Below are 21,970 nucleotides of genomic sequence, written 5' to 3' on the forward strand. Positions count from 1 at the left end.
CATCTAGACATTCTGCATGGAAACTGGAAACTGTGAGCAACCCAGGTCCTCTCCAGAAGGTTCAATTTCTGTGAGTCCTGTTTAGTGAGGTGTTTCCCCCTCTTTCCCATTTCTTAAGTCAATGGGGGCATTGCTGGCTATTTTTGTCCTTTAGAAAACAACAGCAGCGTGATGTATAATAGCAGGGCTTCTAACCAATATTTGATTGTGTCATGCAGGGACCGCGCAAGCTGTGTGTTAAAGAGATGAACAGCGGCATGGCAAAAAAGCAGGCCTGGCTTATAAAAAACAAAATCAAGGCTTTTTATGCAGCAGTGGCAGCATATTGTTTCAGGGACGGTGTCCGAAGTCTCCTTCAGGTAAGGCTGGCACTGAGGGAATGAGTACAGAGGCAAAAGACAATTAGCACTCCGTTTTAATGAAGTTCCCAAATGGAATGGCTCCAGTTGGGCAGACTAGCATCAGAGATCAATGCAGATGGTGAAGGAATTCATTTTGAATTCCTGGGGATAGGCAAAGCTAAAACAGAAGCAGAGAGGTTCTATTACAATGAACTATGAGTGATTCACTGGAAATGGAAAATGAGGTTGCCTTTGGCCAACAGCATATATTCTGTCCCCATACTTATTGAAATGCAAATTTGTTCTGATCGTTGACATTCAAGATCCTATTAAAACTTCAAACTATTTTTACATCTCACACTGAATATAGCAATGCTCAAGTCAGGCATTCTTTTCCTTTTTTCTTTTGCAAATGGTGCGAGGGCAGCTGCAAGACTGTACTAAATAAATTCCTGGTGATCCCAGGCATAAAATCTCCCTCTCCTCCTAAATTATTTCCAGAATGTTAAATAAAATGTAATAATATCTGTGGTTCAACACTAAAGCCCACAGTCCTTCCATCTTTTCTCCCTTATTCTTCCCTTTTTTCCTCACCTTCTATAATAAATATATAGAGTCCTTCCCTAGTTCTGATTTTCATAATTTAGAATGCCAGGGAATCCTAAAACAATCCAAGAGAAACTCAGAATTATAGGGCTTGGTTTTCTAATAATTTGGGCTTTAGTATGGTTGGAAAAACCTGATTCTACATATACTAAATGATGTATTTAGCTTTTAGAATTGCCACCTACAGGAGTGTCAAAATTCAGGATTGCTTCCAGGTAACTCTGATGGCTTATACAGGCAAGAAAGAAAACATGTTGATTAAATTGTAATATTTTGGAGAGTAAGAGTATTTGATGCATTTCTGTCCGCAGAGAAACCATTTCTGAAAGATCCAGTACCCCCATGAGTCTCTTTTCATCTGTTTTTAATTTGATAAACCACAGAAATAGGTGTCATTGCAAGATGCTGATTTTTCTTTCAGTAGTGAGTTACTTTTCAGTAGCTCTTTGGTTAAATACATTGGGAAGGTTACACATTTAATGTAAAATTATCATGTAAGATTAGTAAAATAATAAATTTCAACTAGGAATGAGAGGACAGACACAAAATAAGAAGAGGGAGTGAAAGGACATTGGTATGGAAAACAATTCGTATGCTAATCCAGAAGAAATTGTAAAAAATTTCGACAGTGCATAAAGCTTGTTCACCTGAAATTCTTCAAAGAAAAATGGTGGAGCACAGAGGGGTCATGACAAAAAGGGCAGGACAGAGTGGCATTAAAGGGAAGCAACGACAACTACAGCATTTTGAATAAAGAAATTATGGCATGAATGACCACATTCCCAAACTGTAGTCATGGAAAAGACTATATCTATACTGCCGTGCACCTGCCAGGGGCCAGATGACAGCTCTAAGAGGAGCTGTTCTGCTACCTGTACATTTCTAAGGGCAATACACCAAATGTGGTGGAGGCAAAGTTTATTTCAGGAACCCTCCATCAATGCCGATCTCTTTCCACTTGCTACTGTCCCCTCTAAAATACCCCCCTCTGATCATTTGTTTCACTCTTAACATAACCCAGAATATCCTTCCTTCACTTCCACTGCTCTCCTTACCTTTACTTGTCAATATCTAACCAACCTGCAAGATCCAAAACAAATGCCACCTCTCCCATGAAACCATTCATGAATCCTTAGCTGGAATTCAAATTTTCTTCCTTTATGCTTCCATATGATTTCCTACTGCATTTGCACTTGAATTATAATTATTATATATCTCATCACCTCAACCTTATTCTAAGCTCCTTCAGGCCCAAGAATATGCCTCACTACTCTCTCACAGCACCTAACACAGGACTGTGCAATTAATAGGTGTTCAGTAATATTGCCGGATTAAATTTAATTAACTGGAAGCCGTATTCTGTCATCTAATGGGGGGAATGAAACTTCTGATATGGAAGATGGCTATTCATGTTACTGTCATGTAAGAGATTTAGGTTCTGGAAACATAGTTCAGTTATTCTTCAATAAATAATGTAAGTAGAAGTTTCAGCGATCCTTCTATATAAGAATTTTCCAAACATGCATTTTATTGCTAATGACATTATGGATATAGCAGGTGGAAATGAGCTTTGAACCACTAAGTTACAACACGCATACCAACAGATAAGCCGATCCTCACTTGACTTTAAATTATTGAACCATTTTAATGAGTGTATCAGAAGAAATGCAAATGACTGCTAATTTAGAAAAGCTTCATTTCTGTCATCTAAAATCCATTTATGGCTGAGATGATTTAGAACTAATCTTTCTATTTTATGCTTGAGTACAGGCATGAAGGACATGCACTAAAATGTAATCTAATCTTCAGAATCTTCAGAACATTACATCAGTGCTCTTTTGGACATTATTTTTCACTTGCAGTGGTAGTTTCCTGGCCTGGTAAGGATTGCCCATGTGTTTATCTCCTCTGTCTAGGCCTCAGGCTTAGGAAGAATGAAACCAAACACTCTGGTGATTGGATATAAAAAAAACTGGAGGAAGGCTCCCCTGACAGAGATTGAAAACTACGTGGGAATCATACAGTAAGTGATGGCTTTCAAGACGTGCTCTTGCTTATAAAGCACTAACCAGGGCAGTACATAACTGACACTGTTGTACAGAATAAATTGCCTGAGAAGAAGACATTCCCCTGGTACTCTGAATTCTTTACCAAAGTGAGAAAACACTGCCAATATAATAGAACTTGAGGGGATTAACGGAATTCAAAGTTTAAACTAATGATCCCAATGCTACGCGACCTCCGAAAGTATATAAATACACAAAGTATTACCTGGCTTGGTTCCTTCTTTTGAGTAAAGAGAAAACAAATTCTACACATACAGAGAAGCTCAGGGTGTCCTCAGTGACCATTCTAGAAAATTGAGCCTTTCTTCCAGGCCTGAACATACTTAACCAGCTTTGTCTCAAGGGGGTCAATGTTAGCTACCCCTAACAGCCATCTTTTGTGTCAACAGCTCTGAAAATGGAAGATTTCCTCTGTCTGGGTTCTGACTTCGCTCTGATTTCATACCACAGGGCGGAGAACGTGCTGAGAGGTCTGGCTGCACTTAAAAGTCCATAATACACAGGAAAAAAATCCTCATCCCTGCAAAGCAAGCATATACACAGTGCTCCTTATACTAGGATCTGTCCTCCGGCCCCTGCTAGAATGAGCATCACATTTACCATTATTTGGGGGAGATTTAGGGAACATAACAAAAGTATTCTAATATTAGTCCTATCAAAAAGAAGCATAAGAAAATAATTTTCATCTTCTGAAATTATATGCATTACTGACCAAACAAACATTCACTTAACAGTCCTCTTAACCTGGGGAACCCATGTATTAAATGTATCCTCCTGAATTGTGTTCCCTAAACATATAAAGGCTGGATGCCACGTGCTGCTATCTGGCTCCTGCTGGTGCTCTAAGTTCAGTAGGTTAAGGCTAAACCAGGTGATCAGGGACAGCATTTTGCCAGGCTTAGCAAACAGCATTTTGATATATTTTAAATCACAGTCAGTTGCTGACTAGACATTCTTAGAAATGGATTAGATCCACACTCTGTCATCCAGATTCTTCAGTAAAATGTTGTCCTCACCTTTGGGAACAAAAAAGGGTGGAGCAAATAGGAAGAAATATGTGAATCTTCAGTCAAAGAGTCCATCAGTTGATACAAAATTATTTGAGTTCGTCTTCCAAACTCCCTACCATCCAAAACATTCTAAAAATTCAAAGGACCAAAATAATCAAACCCAGTAATATCAAGCTGAGGAGACTTCTGGCTTTTGTACCAAATTAATGATTGGTCTTCTTGGTAATAAAGTTCAGTGTTAAGGTGGCTCAAATTTGTAATAGTATAAAACTTAGCTGGTTTGGTGAAGTTAAATGACTTTATTATGACAGCACTGGGGTCAATACAGAAGGAAGACAATCAGACATCCATGTTGTATTTCCCTTTCTAACTTTTTCGTTCTGTTCTGTTTTATGATGTAAAGCACAGTATTAGTATTAACGTAAAGGGGTATCACTACAATAGTACAATATTTTACCATTTTTCTTTAGTAGATTTTAAATTTCTGTAATATTCTTAAGTATGGTTTAATTTTAATTAAAATAATTTTAATGACTTAAAACAACACAAATTGTTAGCTTACAAATACATAGGTTGAAATTCTGAGACTCAGAAAGAGAAAGACAAATACCATATGATATCACCTATATGTGGAATCTAAAATATGATACAAATGAATGTATTTACAAAACAGACAGACTCATGGACTTAGAAAACAAACTTAGGTTTACCAAAGGGGAAAGGGGGTGAGGGAGGGATAAATTAGGAGTTTGGTACTAGTGGATACAGACTACTATTTATAAAATAGATAAACAACAAGGTCCTGCTGGATAGCACAGGGAACTATATTCAATATCCTCTAATAAACCATAATGGAAAAGAATATGAAAAAGAATATATATATATATATATATATATATATATATAAAAAACTGAATCACTTTGCTGTACACACCAGAAACAAATAAAGCATCGTAAATCAACTATACTTCAATTTTAAAAAAAAGCTCAGACACTAACTTCCTGAGCTGGAATCAAGGTGTGGGCTGAGCTGTTTTCCCTTCTGGAGGCTCTAGGAGAGAGTTCCTGGGCTTGCCTTTTCTAGGTTCTAGAGGCTGCCCACTGCTCACGGCCCCTGCCTCTATTGCAAAGCTCTTGACGGGTCAAGTCCTTCTCACACCACATTATTCTGACCTCCTCTTCTGCCTCCCAATTTCACTTTTAAGGACCCTTGTGATTACACTGGGCCCATCCACATTATCCAGGATAGTCTCCCCATCTCATGGTCCCTAACCTAATCGCACCTGCAAAGTCCCTTTTGCCATGTAAAGTAACATATTCATAGGTTCCAGGGATTAGAATGTGGATGCCTTTGGGGATCCACAATTATTCTGCCTAATGCAGAACCCAGATATTTTTTGTGGAACACAATGTCTATTTTTTATAATCAAGGACACCTCAAACAAGATTTATCCAAAATTTACCTTGCGGCACTTTTGCTAGAATGGATCTATTTTTTTAAGTGAAGTTCACTTACGGTTCAAATTTTGAATGGATATTCATATTATACTGAACTTATATCACTATTTGAAAATTCAGGTCTACTTTGGCTAGAGACTTGTTTGCATATTGTGAGGCAATCACAAACTGCACCGTTTCTGGGAAAGGACAACCGAACGGAAAGTTTCCTTGGGCTTCGTTCAATCCATAAACGATTGAACAAAGGAACTCCCAAGGAGAATATTTCAAATGAACTCAAAGTACTAATCAGTTTGCCCAATATTTAAGGGCAAAGAAAAAATGTTCTGCGAGAACACAGTTAAAAGAGCAAGGCTTTCTTTCCTCCTAGATAATCTAATTCCATTGGGTTGGGTTTAGAGAAGGCACAACTGCCAATTTCAACAGGATAGAGTTGCCATGAAAAAGTGTTGCTTTAAATGGTCTCTCCAAAGTCAATGATAATAGTTCCCTAGAGGGACTGGAGACATTTTAAACTGGGAACTTGATGTCCAAAACGTTGTAGGATTCCTCCTCAATGGGTAAGAGGTTTGACTGATAAATTTCAAAGGCTCTGTGCAGCCTTGAAACTTCTGTACTAAATATTTCAGCAATTGTTTTGTTTACGGTAGAAAAGAATCAAGTATTTTAAATAATCAAAATTCTAATCTTAATCAAAATTCTAGTTGACAGTATTGTTTGAATAAGAGTTAGTTACCTTTACTCAAAATACATTTTTAAAAGACATCGAGGGAAAACAAACAGAAAAGGCTATCAGCTCCTGGCTATGTTTGAAGGTGAATTTTTGGAGTTTAATTACATTAAAATCCTAGAAGCAAGTTCAGTATTAGTCCAAACCTTGAGGATTAAAGGAGTCATTTAAATCACTAACCATTTTGCTTCCACTTGCAGTGATGCGTTTGATTTTGAGATTGGTGTTGTCATAGTCAGAATCAGCCAAGGGTTTGACATCTCCCAGGTTCTTCAGGTGCAAGGTATGTATTTTCTTTATTCAACCAATAGGCATTCATTGAGCACCTACTCCCTGCCTGGCATTGTTCTAGGTTCTGGGGATAGCACAGTACCCAATACAGACAAAACCCCCAACAGTGCAGCTCATGTTCTTGTGCTGACACGAGGTGTGTACACGTTCCCCGTGTTTTCCTCATTGCTAATGCAAGTGGCCTTTGTCCTGCTAACCAAAAATACAGAATAATTCAGGGCAGATATCAATTATGCTTCTCGTCACAAAACCACAAAGCTAGTATCACTAAAAATAAATACCTTTGGTAAAATAAACTGCCAAATTGATTTTTGCAAGATGTTTCAGAAAATGAAGATTGTTTCCTCAGAAAACCATGTATTTTGCTTTTAAGAGTCTATGATCTGGTTTGTAGCTAACATGGAAATGAGCCTGAATGTATCATGCTGTGAATCACCAATCTAAGTCAGAGGCAGAAACGCTAATTCAGTTTAGGGATTCTGCTTTTTTCCCTGTAGAGGATTCCATATATTACTTGTTTAGTCTTAGAGTTTAAACACATCCTCTTGTGTATGGAGTGAAGGACACACCTAAAGAGTCGCTAAAATATTAAGATAGACCTCTAATCCATTACTTATCTCTTTAGCTGAACTTCACAATAGAGTCCACTGACAACATGACACTAAAACAGAAGGTACCTCTTGTGTACCAGGCATGGTGTATATGTCAGTGCTGGGTAGACTAAGACTAATAAGAGTCTGTAATCTCAAGACACTCACAGCCCCATGATGAAAATGGGTGTACTGTTAGTGTGATAATAGGGTATTATGGGAAAGAGAAAAGTGGCACTTAACTCCAAAAGGCTTCCTGGAGGAAATTACCTTTGATTTTAGATCTAGTGTATGAGAAGGAGTTAACCAGGCAATGTTGGGAGAGAGAAAAATGAGAGTTTGAGCAACAGCATTCCTGGCAAAGAGGACAGCATTAGCAAAGATGTGAAGACACAGGAATATGGAGGTGGGGTATATGGGCAACCGAAAGCAGATTTGTGTAACTGAAGTGAAAAGTATGGGGCTTCCCTGGTGGCGCAGTGGTTAAGAATCCGCCTGCCAATGCAGGGGACACGGGTTCCAGCCCTGGTCCGGGAAGCCCCCTTAAAAAAAAAAAAAGTATGAAGCAGACAACAGTGAAATATGAAGCTGCTGATATAAGATCCTGATTTTAAAAGGCTCATTTGTCATATTAAAAATTGTGGGCCATATTCTACAGACAATGAGGAACTGCCGAAGAGATTTAAGTGAGGGAATAATATGGTGAAATTTGAGTTTTAGAGCTCATACTCTTTCAGTTACATGAGGTACGGACGTGAAGAGGACTAGAATAGAGACAGAAACACAAATCAAAAAGATTTTTGTAATAATCAAAGCCAGAGAAGGTGACAGCCTGGACTAGAGCAGCCTCTCTCAGGGGATGGAGAAAAAAAGACAGAGTACGTTGGAGGTACAAAGAGCAGCATTTTAGGTTTGATAGGATGTGTGGGATATGGGAGAGGGAGGAGTGAAAAAATATCCTTTGGCTGACAATGAACGGTGGTGCTACCAATGGAAATGGGAAACACAAGAGGAAGAGCAGGTTTAATGAAGAGATGTCTGGTTCAGTTTTAAACAAGGTCCTGTGGGAAATCCTACCAGAACTGTCCAATAGGCATTTAGACAGTCCTGGTCTTGAAGGAGAAATCTGAGCTGGAGATGTCGATTTAGATGTTTTGGGTCAAACTGTGTCCTCCAGGATTCGTATGTTGTGGTCCTAACCTCAGAATGTGACCGCATTTAGAGACAGGGCCTTTAAAGAAGTAAGTAAGGTAAAATGAGATCAGTAGGTTTGGTCCTAATCCCATATGAATGGAGTCCTTATGAAAAGAGGAGATAGGACACAGACAAGCACAGAGGAAAGATCATGTGAAGACAAAGGGAGAAGATGGCCATCTACAAACCAAGGAGAGAGGCCTCAGAATGAAACCAACCCTGCCAACACCTTGACATTGGACTTCTAGTCTCCAGAACTGCAAGAAAATAAATTTCGGTTGTGTTCTGTCCAGTCTATGGTATGTGTTATGACAGCCCCACCAAAATTAATACAAGAGTCATCATAATTAAGGTGAAAATTGAAACTGTGACACTGGAAAATATAACCCCAAAAGTGTGTATAGTCAAGAGCCCCAAGGCACAGGAAAAGGGTCCCCAAGGAGGAGCAGGGAAGGAGTGGCCAGAAAAGTAAAGGAACCAGGAGTCTGTGTTGTCACGGAAGTCTTGGGAGCAGAGTGCTCAGAATGACAAGAATCATCAGCACTGTCAAATACAGCAAAAAATACCAGTAAAAGTGCAAATGAAATATAGTTGACATGGCACAGATAATCTTAGAACAATTTCTGTAGAGCAGTGTTGATAGAATCCCGAATGCAGTAGGTTTAGGAGAGAATATGCGATGATGAGGCAGAGAATGTGGATGTGGCCCACCATATGAGAAGTCTGGAAGTTAAGGAGAGGAATGAGGTCGAGGAGGGTTACTACAGGAAGACCTATAGACCTTAGAATGGGAGAAAGGCTTGTTTCCAGGCTGAAAAAGATGGGCTCAAGAGAGTAGGAGAGATTGAAGATGAGGGTAAAGAAAGATGACTATGGAGTAAGATCCTGGAGGAACAGGAAGAATTCAGGGAAGGGCATGAATGAAAGAGTTGGCCTAACACAGAAGAAAAATGCTTCATCTTCTAAAATTAGAGTAAAGAGGGGAGGATTGATGAAGAGGTATGTGGATTTGTAAGAGTGGTAAATTGAGGAAGATCATGCACAATAGTCTCAGTTCTATGTAGTTGGAGCAATTTTGCTAGCTGTCTGCTTTTTCTCTAGCGACAGTTGGTCTCCAGGGTAAAGGGTACCAGGGTTTTGCCGGATAGGTTCACAGAAAGGAAAAGCCTGCAAGAGATTTGGGAGTGCAGGTGCCTAATGGGTTCAGATTCTATTTGGGCATTTCACGATTGTCTCCATCCTAACAGAAGGGAACATGAGTGAATTAGGTGAATTTTTTGATGCAACAATTCTTTTCTTGCAAGGGAAGAGAAGAAAGAAGAAGAAATTAGAAATCAAGCACTTGTAAACGATGGAGAACCACTATCTGATATGTATACTCTGTGATTTTGTATGAAGAGCTTTAAAAAATAAAACTGAGAGTAGAATCCATCCTATGCAAAACTGCAATATAAAGGTTATCTTTGGTGCCTTTGGCCTTCCTTTTTTATGCCCCTTTTCTTTTTCATGGACCCTTCATATCTCCAGGTCAGATATACTAATTCTACATGGTGTTCATGATTCATTTATATTCCTTCCTAGTAGAACTTAATACATTGTAGCAACAGTAGCTCAAATTTTTGAGCACTTATTATGTGCCATGTGTTATGCTTCATGTTCACATGTAACAGTTATCATCCCAACTACCCCATAAGGAAAATACATTGTCCCCATTTTACAGCTAATAAAATTGAGGCTTCCCTAAGATTCACAGTGCTAGTAATTAGTAGAGCTAATATTAAAACCTATGTCTGTTTGAAGCCTCTATTCTACCTTGCTAAAAGGAGAGCTAGAGAGGAAATGACTTACATAATGAGAAGCACTGGTAAAATCCGAGATGGAAATGGAACAAGGCTATTCCTTCAAAAATGCAGCATACAGGCTGCCTGACTGTGGTAAGACAGACATGATGTTGAGGACAATCACAAGAACCTAATATGAAGAGACCTGTTCTGTGAACCTTCTACATTTTACTTTAATTTTTCGGCCTTTTGTGCTACACTGTTTTTCCATCTAAAAAAATGAGAATGCAAAATACAATTTGTATTAAATTATACATTTGCATTTGTTTTGTATGTTGATCTCTTCAAGCTGACAGATGTGATGTAGCTCCCACCCCTCGCTGCTCCATCTGCCAAAATGCACTGTCAATTTAGTTCTATAAAGCAATACAGCAAGCAAATCCTGTAAGTTTCTGAAAGAATCCTGGCAGTGAACTGCATCCCCTTCTAATTTCCCAAGGGATGTATCTAATTTATATCAACTTTGATGTTTGAAATATTTTTGCTTCTTAGTCAAGAAAGGGAAAATGCAGTAGGATGCTAATAAAATAATTATAAGTACCAATTATCTAGAGTAAATGAAAAAACAGCGTTACACAAATACATGAACATGCAGAAAAACAACAGCATAATGATAGAAATTAACTTTACCCCACATTTCCATGCATTGTTTTGAAGTTACGTAATTTATGACACAACCCTCATGTTAGATTTTGAATTGGAAGAAATAAGCTTGCATTTCATTGTATTATGCTGTAATACAGGGCTTAATAAGAGCCTGATAAATCTTAAGTATTGCATTATAATATGTTAATGATAATCATCATAGCTTCTCCAAAACAGACACCACAGTGTCATCACAGATTATAATTTAAAGGAAATATTAGCAATTCAGAGTGCCCATATACTGTAGTTAATAAAGCAGTGAATAGAAATCAACTTTATAGGTAATTTACCAGCTAATGACAATTATTTCTATACTGTGTCTCAGGCTTATGTGAGAATAACTTTTTATGTAAATAAGATTGATGCTCATAGCATTATTACTTGTATAGTGCAGCAACTCATCCAGTACTGATGGCTGATAGTTTCTCTTAAGAAATCAATTTATCGCCTGACAACACACAAAAAATGCAGTATTTCATATTGTTCACTTCCCACGGGTATTTAGCAAGTTTGCCAACTACAACATAGAGTCCAAATTGTACTGGTAAGAAATAACGTGATGAAACATGGTTCACAATACACTGCAGTCAAGTGTTCCATGTAAGTACTGCACGATTTATGACCATCTCAGAGCACGAGGGTTCTGCTGTGTCTGATAGAGTGGCTTAGCAAAATAAAGACAGATGGCAGTGTAGTAAATAATTACTTGATTGGAAGGCAACCACTGCAGGATTCCTTCCTGCCTTCAATTCAACTAGGCTTCACCTGGGGTACAGCACATTGATTCATGTGAGCATTTACAGCTTTGAGCTGATTGATCAAGAAAGAATCATAATTTCATAATTAATAAAGAAAAAGGATGCTGTGAAGTTGGAGGATATGCGATTCCTCAGTGGGTTTCCTTGCTCTCTCTTTTGCTGTCAGATATCTGACTGTTCTCTATCTTTCAGATTCAGACTGCACTGCAATGTGTAGACTCCTGCCTATTTCTAAAAGACATTGCTAAACAAAGAAAAAAGAAAGACTGGAAATAGACCATTCGAGGCAATCTTGACAACTAAACTGAATTTCAAAATAGTCACTCCAGTTGGTTACCATGCAATCAGTTTATAAAGGACTAGAAAATAAACTACTGTTCAAGTGGTTTTGGCATTTGCATGAGGATACACCTCGGGATTCACTCTTTGTTTTTCCTATGAGAACTGTTTTGGGGAACGTATGACGACTCAGAAACTCACTCTCAACTGATAGATCCTAAAAGTCTAAGCTTTTCCTTCCATCATTAGAACCTCTGGGATCCTCTTAATCTTGGCATGAGAGAAGGGCAGGCTTTTACTCTCTCTCCCTAGCTATGTGGCTTTGTAAATGTGATATAATATGAAACTAATATGCAAGATTCAGAGTCCCACCAGATGCCCAGGTGGTGGCCCTTTCCAGGGTAAGGAGCCCTTTCCTTCCTGCTCATTCTTCGGATTAATCCCACCTGTCCTACCTTCTGTCCCATTCCAGCCTGGTTTGTACCATCAGCTGCTATCGGCCCCTCTTTTTATAACTCTGTATATAGCATTAACTCTACTTCTTTCAAACATTGTCTTTTGTACCAATCCCCCTTACATACAAACATACTGTACACACTCCCACCCCTGACAAGAGTTCACATGTTTTTCTTCCTTTACAGAGATAATGCTGTCAAATGTTTTGAACTGTACTGAACAGAATTGAACTGTTCTTTTATTTCAACAAACTATTCTTGAGTGATTATGGCAGTGAGCACTAGCAAGGCAGGGGCACAACTAAGAATGTGAGAGGGAGTCTGGGAAGCCTAAGCATGGGTTTTGGAATCAGACAGGCCTGGGTTCAAACTCAGCTATCCAAATGGGAATAATTATAGTACCTACCTCACAGATTTGTTGCTTGGATGAAAGGATATGATGGCTGCAAAGTATTTGGAATTGTACTTCCCACAAAATAAACTTTCAGTAAATGGTGGTAATGAAATATGACATAAGCTACCCTCCAGGAGTTTGCAGACTAGTGGGGTTATAATAGACATGTATCTTAAAACTCTATTCTATGTCACATAGTTATAGTTAGTGGAATAAAGGTTGAGGAAGAATATTATGGAAATATGGAGTATTACAGAAATTTCTCTGACAGAAATTTGAGGATGGTTTTTTCAAAAAATGCATAGTGGGTATTTTTTCAATAGACAGATATTGGCAGTCAGAGCATATCACTGATGAACGACGGTAGAAGGATGAACACTAGAATTGGAAACAGAAGACCTGAGTCACTAGCTATGCAACCTTGGACAAATCGCTTGAATAGTGTGAACCCAAGTTTCCTTCACAGCAAAATGGGGAGAATGAGGAGAATGCTACTAGCTCTGCCTGCATCCCAGTATTGGTGCTGGGATGAAATAAAATGCTATTGGAAAGGGCACTGTGAATCCTGAACATCACAGTGTATGGTGGTGGTGGTGGAAACAGTAAAGAAATGAGTAGTTTTCAGTCAGCCTCGTGGAAATCAGTTTACGTCTATCTATTCCTACTCCCTTGCTTTATCTCTCCTGTGATTAATGGTACACTTTTGCAAGTCAGCTAGCCAGTACTTCAGTTGAAAGAAATGTTTGGACAAAGTCTACTGGTGATTTTGCATGCAAACAGCGGCAAACAGTAGGCCAGATAGATTAATTCAGGAGAACAGATAATCAAAATGTCACTTCTACCTAGCACTGAAAAGAGAAAAGCAGGGAGTGCACAGAAGGAGGCCTTAGATCATCTACAAAGTGAATAATTAAGAATTAACTTTAATAAGAATTTGCAAAATCACTGTGAGTGGTCATACCACTGTGTGGATCTGAAAATCCAAGATGTCCAAGCAGGCAGATTTTAGCCTTTAGAATTGACTCTGTCACCCTCTGTCTCTGTCGTCTCTGAGGGAACTGCTGAATCTGACTCATTCACACAAAGTCTAGTTTTGTCTCTCAGGCCTGGGATTTTGCAGTTTGCTCTGTCCAGGATAGGCTTTGTATATACCTTTGAGCAAATTATTGGAGCAGCTCCCAGTTCACTCAGCCAGCTGAATCATTACAAAGGAGGATTTATTTACTTTTCCTCCTTTGTCCAAATTAGAGGACAAAGAACATGGCAAGTAGTGGCTAATCACAGGGTATGCTGGAGCCTGCTAAAAGAAGAAAAGTAAAAGAACCCCCTCCCCAGTGTAACCCTTGCAGTTGCCCCCAAAGCAGCTCACAAATTACGTGCCTTCCAGATGACTGCAAAGAACAGGTTACCCCATAGCTGACCCCTGCAACAACCCACAGAATGGGTAATAGCTAGAGACCCACCACCCAGGACAATGATGCTGCTTTTCTGGGGCAGCCTGTCATATGTACCCATATCCTTAGAGTCTTCTCTTTAAAATGACAATTTTGAGGGGACCATAGTTTTGGGGAATTAACTTGGCATTACACCATGTGCCTGAGTGTTTAGGTTCATCTGAGGATAAAGAGTCGGAGGTTAATAAAAACAACCCTGAAATAATAGCAATAAGCCAACAGCAGAAGGTCTTCATAGAGGAGAGCATACAGAACTTGGAGTCAAGCAGACTTCTTGCACTGGAACCCTGTTATTTACTGGGCGACATCAGACAAATTATTTAAACTTTCTGAGCCTCAGTTTCTTCATCTACAAAATGAGGATAATAATAGTAACTTTCTCAGAGTTGTTTGGGAATGAATAATATGCAGCACAGTCCCTGGCACCCAAGAGTGTACAATAAATATTAAATTCTAAAATAACTCCCAGCCTTCTCAAAATACTTGATTTGCTTTGCATGACTAAGCCGATTTCCAGAAGTTGCATCAATACACTGCCTATAGAAATGCACTCATTGCTTTGTTCTCTAAGGAGCAACAAAGCACTGTTCAGGAGCTGTTTATTCTTTTTACAAAGCTAGGAGGGTGGGAAAGGCAAAAGGCTACAGTTTTCCATTTCACAGATAGGAAATCAGAGGCATAGGAAAAGTAAATGACTTGCCCAATGTCACACAAAGCCAGGAGCAGAGCTGTAATTGGTTATGACCCCCAGTGCAATGCAGCTTGTGTTCACCTTTTGAAAGTCAGGGGTAAGCAACTCCTGTCTAAGCTTTAATACCATCTATCTGATTTCTTAGATTTTTCTATAGCTGCTTGCTGGTCTTGAGAACCTTTGAAGCTTTGGGGAAATCACATGGGTGATTTGACCTTAAGTCTCATGCCACCGGCAAAAGATTAATTGCTAGCACCTGGAAAGGGGCCAGACAATTCTGTGTAGCTGAATAACAGCACCATCTAGGGATGTGACTGTCCTGACAGATTTAGTTAGTACAAAATTGATAAATCTAGAGTTTGTATAGCTTCACTTCCCAGATAGACAAGGCAACAGGCTCCGAGGGTTGACATTTACAGTAGCCCTACCAGTGTTTCGTAACACTGAATCTAGGTTTTCTACTCTCTTCCTCGGAACCTGGCTCATTTTCTAAGGCTCTGTCTTTAGTAGGCAAGAAGATGAGGGAATCTGACAAGAGTGCCACCTTACGACTGTAAGCAAGAATGCCCATCATTCTTTAACACAGCCATATGATTGCCTTTAAAGTCTTATTTATTTACCCCGATTCAGTGCAGGTTAAGGTCAGAGAGGGATGCAATGATTACATAGCAGCTAGGAATTTTCCGTCATAATCAGACTCCAAAAAAGATAAAAGGCAGCTAAATGCAACATAAAAGCTTGGATAGTAGGTCTAAACCCTGGACAGGACATTTTGCACAGCTTGACTCTTATTCCAGACTCCAGTGTCATGAGGCCCTTTTTAGCAATGTGGACTACGACAGGCACACAGAAACCTCAGCTTTTCTTTCTTTTGCTTTGGTCACTCACTCCAGAAAGTATCTTTGCTTCTTGGAAAGAACTGTTGGTGGTGGATATTTTTCACTGTAATTTGTATTTGGAGCCCACAGGGTTTATTATTAGATATGGTTCTCTTTCCTTAATTCTTGTTCTCTAGTTTTATGTTTCAATTCAGGAGGCATTGCTCTGTGCCTGATATACACCCAGTATACTTCTGTAATTTTTGTCACTCCCAGTTGTAAAATATCTAGCCCAGCAGCTTCGGTCAGTAAATCAGTAGCTTTCAGTGTACAAGATCTTATTACAGTGTATCTGGTATTTTGTGTTGCCAGTAGTAAATAAAGATGGCATTAAACAGCCCCCTTTGCCCTCACACATAAAAAACCCAGTGTCTTCATGTATTATAACAACACATAGAGTCATTTTTCTGAGCTAGTCGTTACTTTCTGAATACAATTTAGTGATATACGTTATTTTAATAATCATTCAGAAAAATCATATATGTATAAATAATCATTTAATTGCATAGACACCATTTTTAATATTAAAATCGTTAATAAGATTGTTCCTAGAAACTTTGCTGCTCTGAGCAGAGTAAGTGATTTTGTCTTCTTTCATCAGATGAATTAGAGAAATTAGAACAGGAGAGACTGGCTTTGGAAGCCACTATCAAAGATAATGAATGCGAAGAAGAAAGTGGAGGCCTCCGAGGCTTGTTTAAAAAAGCTGGCAAGCTGAACATTACTAAGCCAACTCCCAAAAAAGGTAAGTGCCTTTAAAATTTACAGGAAAGATTACAAGACGAGCCACGACTTGAGTGTCTATGGGGGTCAGTAGTGAGCATCTAAAACGTTGGGGACATTGAGTGTAGGTAAGGACTGAAAGATATCTCCTTAAGAGAAGACAGTAAGGCTGGGCTTCCTTGGTGGCACAGTGGTTGCGAGTCCGTCTGCCAATGCAGGGGACACGGGTTCGTGCCCCGGTCTGGGAAAATCCCACATGCCGCGGAGCGGCTGGGCCCATGAGGCCACAACAGTGAGAGGCCCGCGTACCGCAAAAAAAAAAAAAAAAAAAGAGAAGATAGTATGGCTAAAAGGTAGAAGCTATTGTAACTTATCAACAACATTCACTCCTTTGTACCATCTTACTGTAAAAACTTTGCTTTAAAATAATATTTGGTTTGGGAGTCATACAGTGCTTTAGCAGATGGAACGTCATAAAACAGAAAATTCTTAGTTAAGATGTAGAGGGGATAGAAATTAGTGACCCAGCCCCCAAACTGGTTTATCTACACCCACACACCTCACACACACCTTGCAGACATTTCAGGAGACTGAAAGTCGACTGGTATAGGTAAATAAGGGATCCAGATAGAATTCTAATTTCAAAAATGCATCTCTATCACAAACCAGAATTCCAGACTTGGAACTTCATTGACTCTAATTACCTGCAGATTTTGGCTGAATGGTACACTTATCTCTGAATGTTCAGTATACATCCCAGAAATGGAGGACCACAGAATGAGACCTTGTTATAAGTTTAATAAACAGGTGATTCAAATAACTGATTTTTTTGAAAATTGCTTTCTTTCCAGAAACACTGCCGGTTTGAGTTTAATGAGGTCCACAGCGACCTCTGCTGGTAGAAAATTAGAATGTTAACATTTCTTTCTTTCATGCACAAATAATCCTATATAGTTACTGAAGTCATTCACTGGTGTAACGCCCAGGAAAGATCATGTCTCTGGCAGGGTCTCCAAGTCAAGTAGCAAGATCCAAACTGAGACTTAGCTGCTGGTCTAGGTTAATAAGAGCCAACCTTTCAAAGAGGCCCTTCAAAGAGGTTGTCTCCTACCCTGGAAAAGGTTTGGTTCTGTTTGCTTATTTTCCTACTGTGACACAAGGACTAAATTTAATCTGTAATACAACATTTTTTTTTTTTTTTTTTTTTTTGCGGTATGCGGGCCTCTCACTGCTGTGGCCTCTCCCGTTGCGGAGCACAGGCTCCGGACTCGCAGGCTCAGCGGCCATGGCTCACGGTCCCAGCCGCTCCGCGCAATGTGGGATCTTCCCGGACCGGGGCACGAACCCGTGTCCCCTGCATCGGCAGGCAGACTCTCAACCACTGCGCGACCAGGGAAGCCCTACAACATTTTTATATATTTACACAGAATTATAGGAAATCCAAACATTTCCCTTCTTCAAACACTAGAGGTACCCTTGGGTGCCAGGAACATTCCATGGGCTAGGGGAGAACCTACTGTGCCTTTGTCCCCTTAAAAGGACATTTTCTAGAAAAATGATGTGTTTGAATCTAAAGTTGGAGTTACATCAGGTCTTTCAGGGTGTAAATATTAGAATAAGACCATCTGGATACTAACTACTATCTTCTTTCCTTTTCAATTATTTCGTGTACCCATGAGAAGAATTAACTATCCGTTGAATCTGCACTATGCAATGGTACAATCTGAAAAGCAATGGAAAATTCAGAAGTCATAACCCATACTGCTCTCTAGCTGCTGGGGAGGAGGGAAGCATTAAGGTCCTTATTAGTGAAAGTGGGACTTAGTTTTTCTGGAACGCTGTTTCTGCGTCGCAATACTTTTGGCAAAAATGTACACCTCTGAAAGTCAACATGTCTCACCGTTCAGAAAAGCAAGATTATGTTATGTTTTATTTCCAACACCTACATTTTCAAACACAGCTCTGAAGTAGGCCCCTTCACTGCCCCAGGCCTTTGTTAGCTGACCACTCTTCTGACTTAGGACCAACTCCGCCTCCAGGCACTCATACACGGTCCTCTGGATGCTTTGATTTGCATGTAAGTGGCGGCAGAGTTTGGTCCGGTTTGTAAAGATATTTAACTTTCTCCCTTAGCGGTCCTAGGGAGATACAAACTATATGAGATAATTGCTTCAGAACCGACAGGCCCAAACATGAAAACAACAAAAGACAGAACAAAGCATCCTCAGAACCTCTTAGATCAGAGAGGAAGCTCTGAAGAGGCTGTCAGCTCTACTCTAAGCACTATGCTGACACCCTCGCTTTGAAACAGAGCAATGAAGTCACAACTTTCAAAGATGTGGAAATGAGAAATAACATATATGGAGTAGGAAGGAAACCCCTACTGGGAAATAGGAGCAACGGTTCTGAGCAAACACTGCCCTAGTTCCCTGGTACACTTTTGCTGTGTCCATGTTAGGGTGGAAATTGCATTAAAATTTTTTTTTAAGTACTTTATGTACACTCTTAACTATAACTCAAGAAAAGGTGTTTTTAATCATAGTTCCTGGCTTTTTCATCTCATTCACAGAGATTCAAATAGCTCAAATGGCTTTACCTTAGATTCACAGATTCCTTGAAGAGAAAACAAAAGAGTAAGCCAGGTCCACATTAGGACCAAAGGGTCACAAAAGAGTAAGCCAGGTCCACGTTAGGACCAAAGGGTCATAGAGAGTCAAGATGGTCATGGTCCCTGGCAACGTTTATAATCCAGGCATTGATGGAGTTTACACCAAAATTGCGCTCAAATGAACAAACTGTCTAGTGAAGGAGTACTTCTGATACTTCTGCTTATCTCTAGAAAACCAATAACCACATGTTCTACTTCTAGGTACATCTGAAAATATAAGTTGAGTTATACCTGAAATTTGGAAAAATCGGGATATTTTGGCTTTTGTATCAGATAATTTAGCATTGGTACCTGCCTAAATAATAATTCTGCTCTGAGAGAGATTACTAAGGATCTGAAAAAAAAATCTGCTGCTTTATAATGAAAACTGCAATCATAAGATCAATATCAAGTTTTTCTGAACTGTTGAAGGTGATCTAAATTATTGTGGAATTTGACCTTTATCTCTCCTCTTCCGGAGAAGAGGACTCACTATTTACCCATAAGTATAAAAAACACTTACAAATTCATGACCCTTCCTCTATTCTCCTGAAGAGATTTATTAGAAAGTTATTTTGCTTCTTTCCTCAAAAGACAAATGGATGTACTACTTTCTCTTTCATTACAGACAGCAGCATTAACACAATCCAGTCGATGCATGTGGGGGAGATCAACCAGAAACTGGTGGAAGCCAGCACCCAATTTAAAAAGAAGCAAGGAAAAGGCACAATTGATGTTTGGTGGCTGTTTGATGATGGAGGTAAAAAATTCCAGAATATACACTAGGGAGCAGAATTTCTATGTTGATAAATTTAACAAACTGCATGGGAACGTATATGAAACGATATCAGTTAAAGAACAACATTTCCGTGTTCTCCAAAGATTTAAATTAGGTAGGAGCTATGAATGTGGGAAAGAATAAAGATATGAAGCTACTCATTTCCTTTCAGTTGGATATGCTCATTCTTTTGTCATAATCTACTCTCTTTTTGTTGTTAGGGTTAACACTCCTTATCCCCTATATCTTGACTCTCAGAAAAAAATGGAAAGACTGTAAATTAAGAATCTATGTCGGAGGGAAGATCAATCGCATTGAAGAAGAAAAAATTACGTAAGTAATTTATCACTCCTGTGTTTGGATGTTTGCTGTTTTAATGCTTTAATTTTAAGAACTGTAAGCATCTTTGAGGCACAATAAATTTAAAGACAAAGTCACCATGATAGGCCTCAAGCTTACGTGTCTCTGGTCAGTAAATTATCTGTGTAATTTTTCTAATCATTGTCTTCAGTCCTTTTATCCCCTTCCACAAATGCTTCCAACAAGCATTTGGCACAGAAGCCTCATCTCAAGTCTTGAATGAGAGTATCATTATCTTGTATAATGTTTATTTTGTTCTGACTGGTAAATGCATCCAAGAAAGGAAGAGCCTGAAGGCATCTGTGTCCAATAGTTTCTTCTGGGAGATTCAAACCTGTTAATTCACAGCAGTCACTCTAGCACAGCACACTTAGAAGAGAACAGAGAGACTACATCTGGTCCGAGCCACAGCTCTGCCACCAACAAGCTGCAGGACTTTGCAACAGTCACTGCACATATCTGGGTCCCCAGTTTTTCACTTGTAGTATGAAAGTGTTTAAATGGATGACTGTTGATGGCTCTTCTAATTAAAAAAATAAATAAGTCCCACGGTGTTAAGTCTGTGTCTCTCTTATTACTTTAGTCATGGAGAGTTGATCTGTAGTTTTGAGAGCAACAAGCATGCCGAGAGTGTGGTGTATCCAAAGGTCTCGGGCGGGAATCTGGAGAATGCCCTTTGGCGGCATTTGGTCCCTCATGACATGCCTAAGTCCTAGCCCTTCCTGGAACTGCTACTTCCAGAAATCACAAAATAATGACTGGCTCTTATGCAGTAGTTTTCCACATTTTCTCCCCACTCTTAGAAAGATATTATAAATATTTAATTCCTTGTAAAGAGAGTCATACTAAAATGGAAACTAACATGAGGTCTACAAAGCCTCTAGTACCTTATTGGGACAAGTGATAAAATCTGAAAATGGTGGTGGATTAGATGGTAGTAGGGCATCGGTGTTAAATTTCCTGATGTCAAAAACTGTACTCTGTTTATAAAAGAGAATGTCCTTGTTCTTAGGAAATACCCACTAAAGTATTTACAGATAAAGGGGCCTGATATCTGCAACTTACTTTAAAATGGAAAATAGGTAGAAGGTAGAAAGCCAGCAAGCAAAAAATATATGGATAGACAGATGTAGATAGAAAAAGAGAAAAGGAGAATGACAGATCAAATGGGGCAAAATATAAACAGTTGGTGAATCTGAGCTTTCTTTGCACTATTCTTGTAACTTTTTTGTAACTTTGAAATTATATCAAAATTTTCAGTTTCTAGGGGAAAAAACCTTTAATCTATAATGATGTAATAATATATAATAATTATTAGTTTGTCAGTAGTTTGTCAGTAACTCTATAAAAATTATCCGTAATAGTCAATAAGTATTGGAACTTGCTCTCTTTTTTCCAAATGATAAGGAAGAGTGGACAGCTCCACAATATCTTCCCTGAAACATGAAGGCAGAGCTGGGTTTGCTGTTTCCAGTGACTGCACCTACAGAAATTTCTCCTTGCCTTCAATGGAATAACTTGGTCCACATTTATCTGTATTCATCAAGTACTGTAATGAAAATCAAACACTAACCAAAGCCTTTGTCCAAAATCTAAGCTGAAATAAGACATGAAATCAAAACTCTTTGATTGAAAATAGCTAAATATGCAATGATGAAGTGTTTCTCTCTTATATTTTCAGAATGGCTTCCCTCCTGAGCAAATTTAGGATAAAATTTGCAGACATCCATGTCATTGGTGACATCAACATCAAGCCAAACAAAGAAAGGTATGAAACACTG

General features: G+C 39.0%; 1 protein-coding gene and 1 long non-coding RNA gene across 10 annotated transcripts in view; one reads left to right on the plus strand and one right to left on the minus strand.

Annotated features, from left to right (window-relative positions):
• The window catches only part of LOC137228988 (uncharacterized), a 132,723-nt gene that overhangs the window by 73,883 nt on the left and 36,870 nt on the right, over nucleotides 1-21,970 (minus strand). The gene's annotated exons all lie outside the window — the stretch shown is intronic.
• The window catches only part of SLC12A1 (solute carrier family 12 member 1), a 91,539-nt gene that overhangs the window by 59,911 nt on the left and 9,658 nt on the right, over nucleotides 1-21,970 (plus strand). For both annotated transcript variants that reach the window (XM_067746167.1, XM_067746161.1), the window contains exons 17-23: nucleotides 219-359; nucleotides 2,864-2,970; nucleotides 6,412-6,494; nucleotides 16,283-16,426; nucleotides 19,680-19,811; nucleotides 20,051-20,162; nucleotides 21,871-21,957. In XM_067746167.1, the coding sequence (XP_067602268.1) occupies nucleotides 219-359; nucleotides 2,864-2,970; nucleotides 6,412-6,494; nucleotides 16,283-16,426; nucleotides 19,680-19,811; nucleotides 20,051-20,162; nucleotides 21,871-21,957 (806 nt within the window). The remainder of the gene's footprint in view (nucleotides 1-218; nucleotides 360-2,863; nucleotides 2,971-6,411; nucleotides 6,495-16,282; nucleotides 16,427-19,679; nucleotides 19,812-20,050; nucleotides 20,163-21,870; nucleotides 21,958-21,970) is intronic.

This window comes from Pseudorca crassidens, chromosome 1 (genome assembly GCF_039906515.1).
Source record: "Pseudorca crassidens isolate mPseCra1 chromosome 1, mPseCra1.hap1, whole genome shotgun sequence".
Classification (NCBI taxonomy): Eukaryota; Metazoa; Chordata; class Mammalia; order Artiodactyla; family Delphinidae; genus Pseudorca; species Pseudorca crassidens.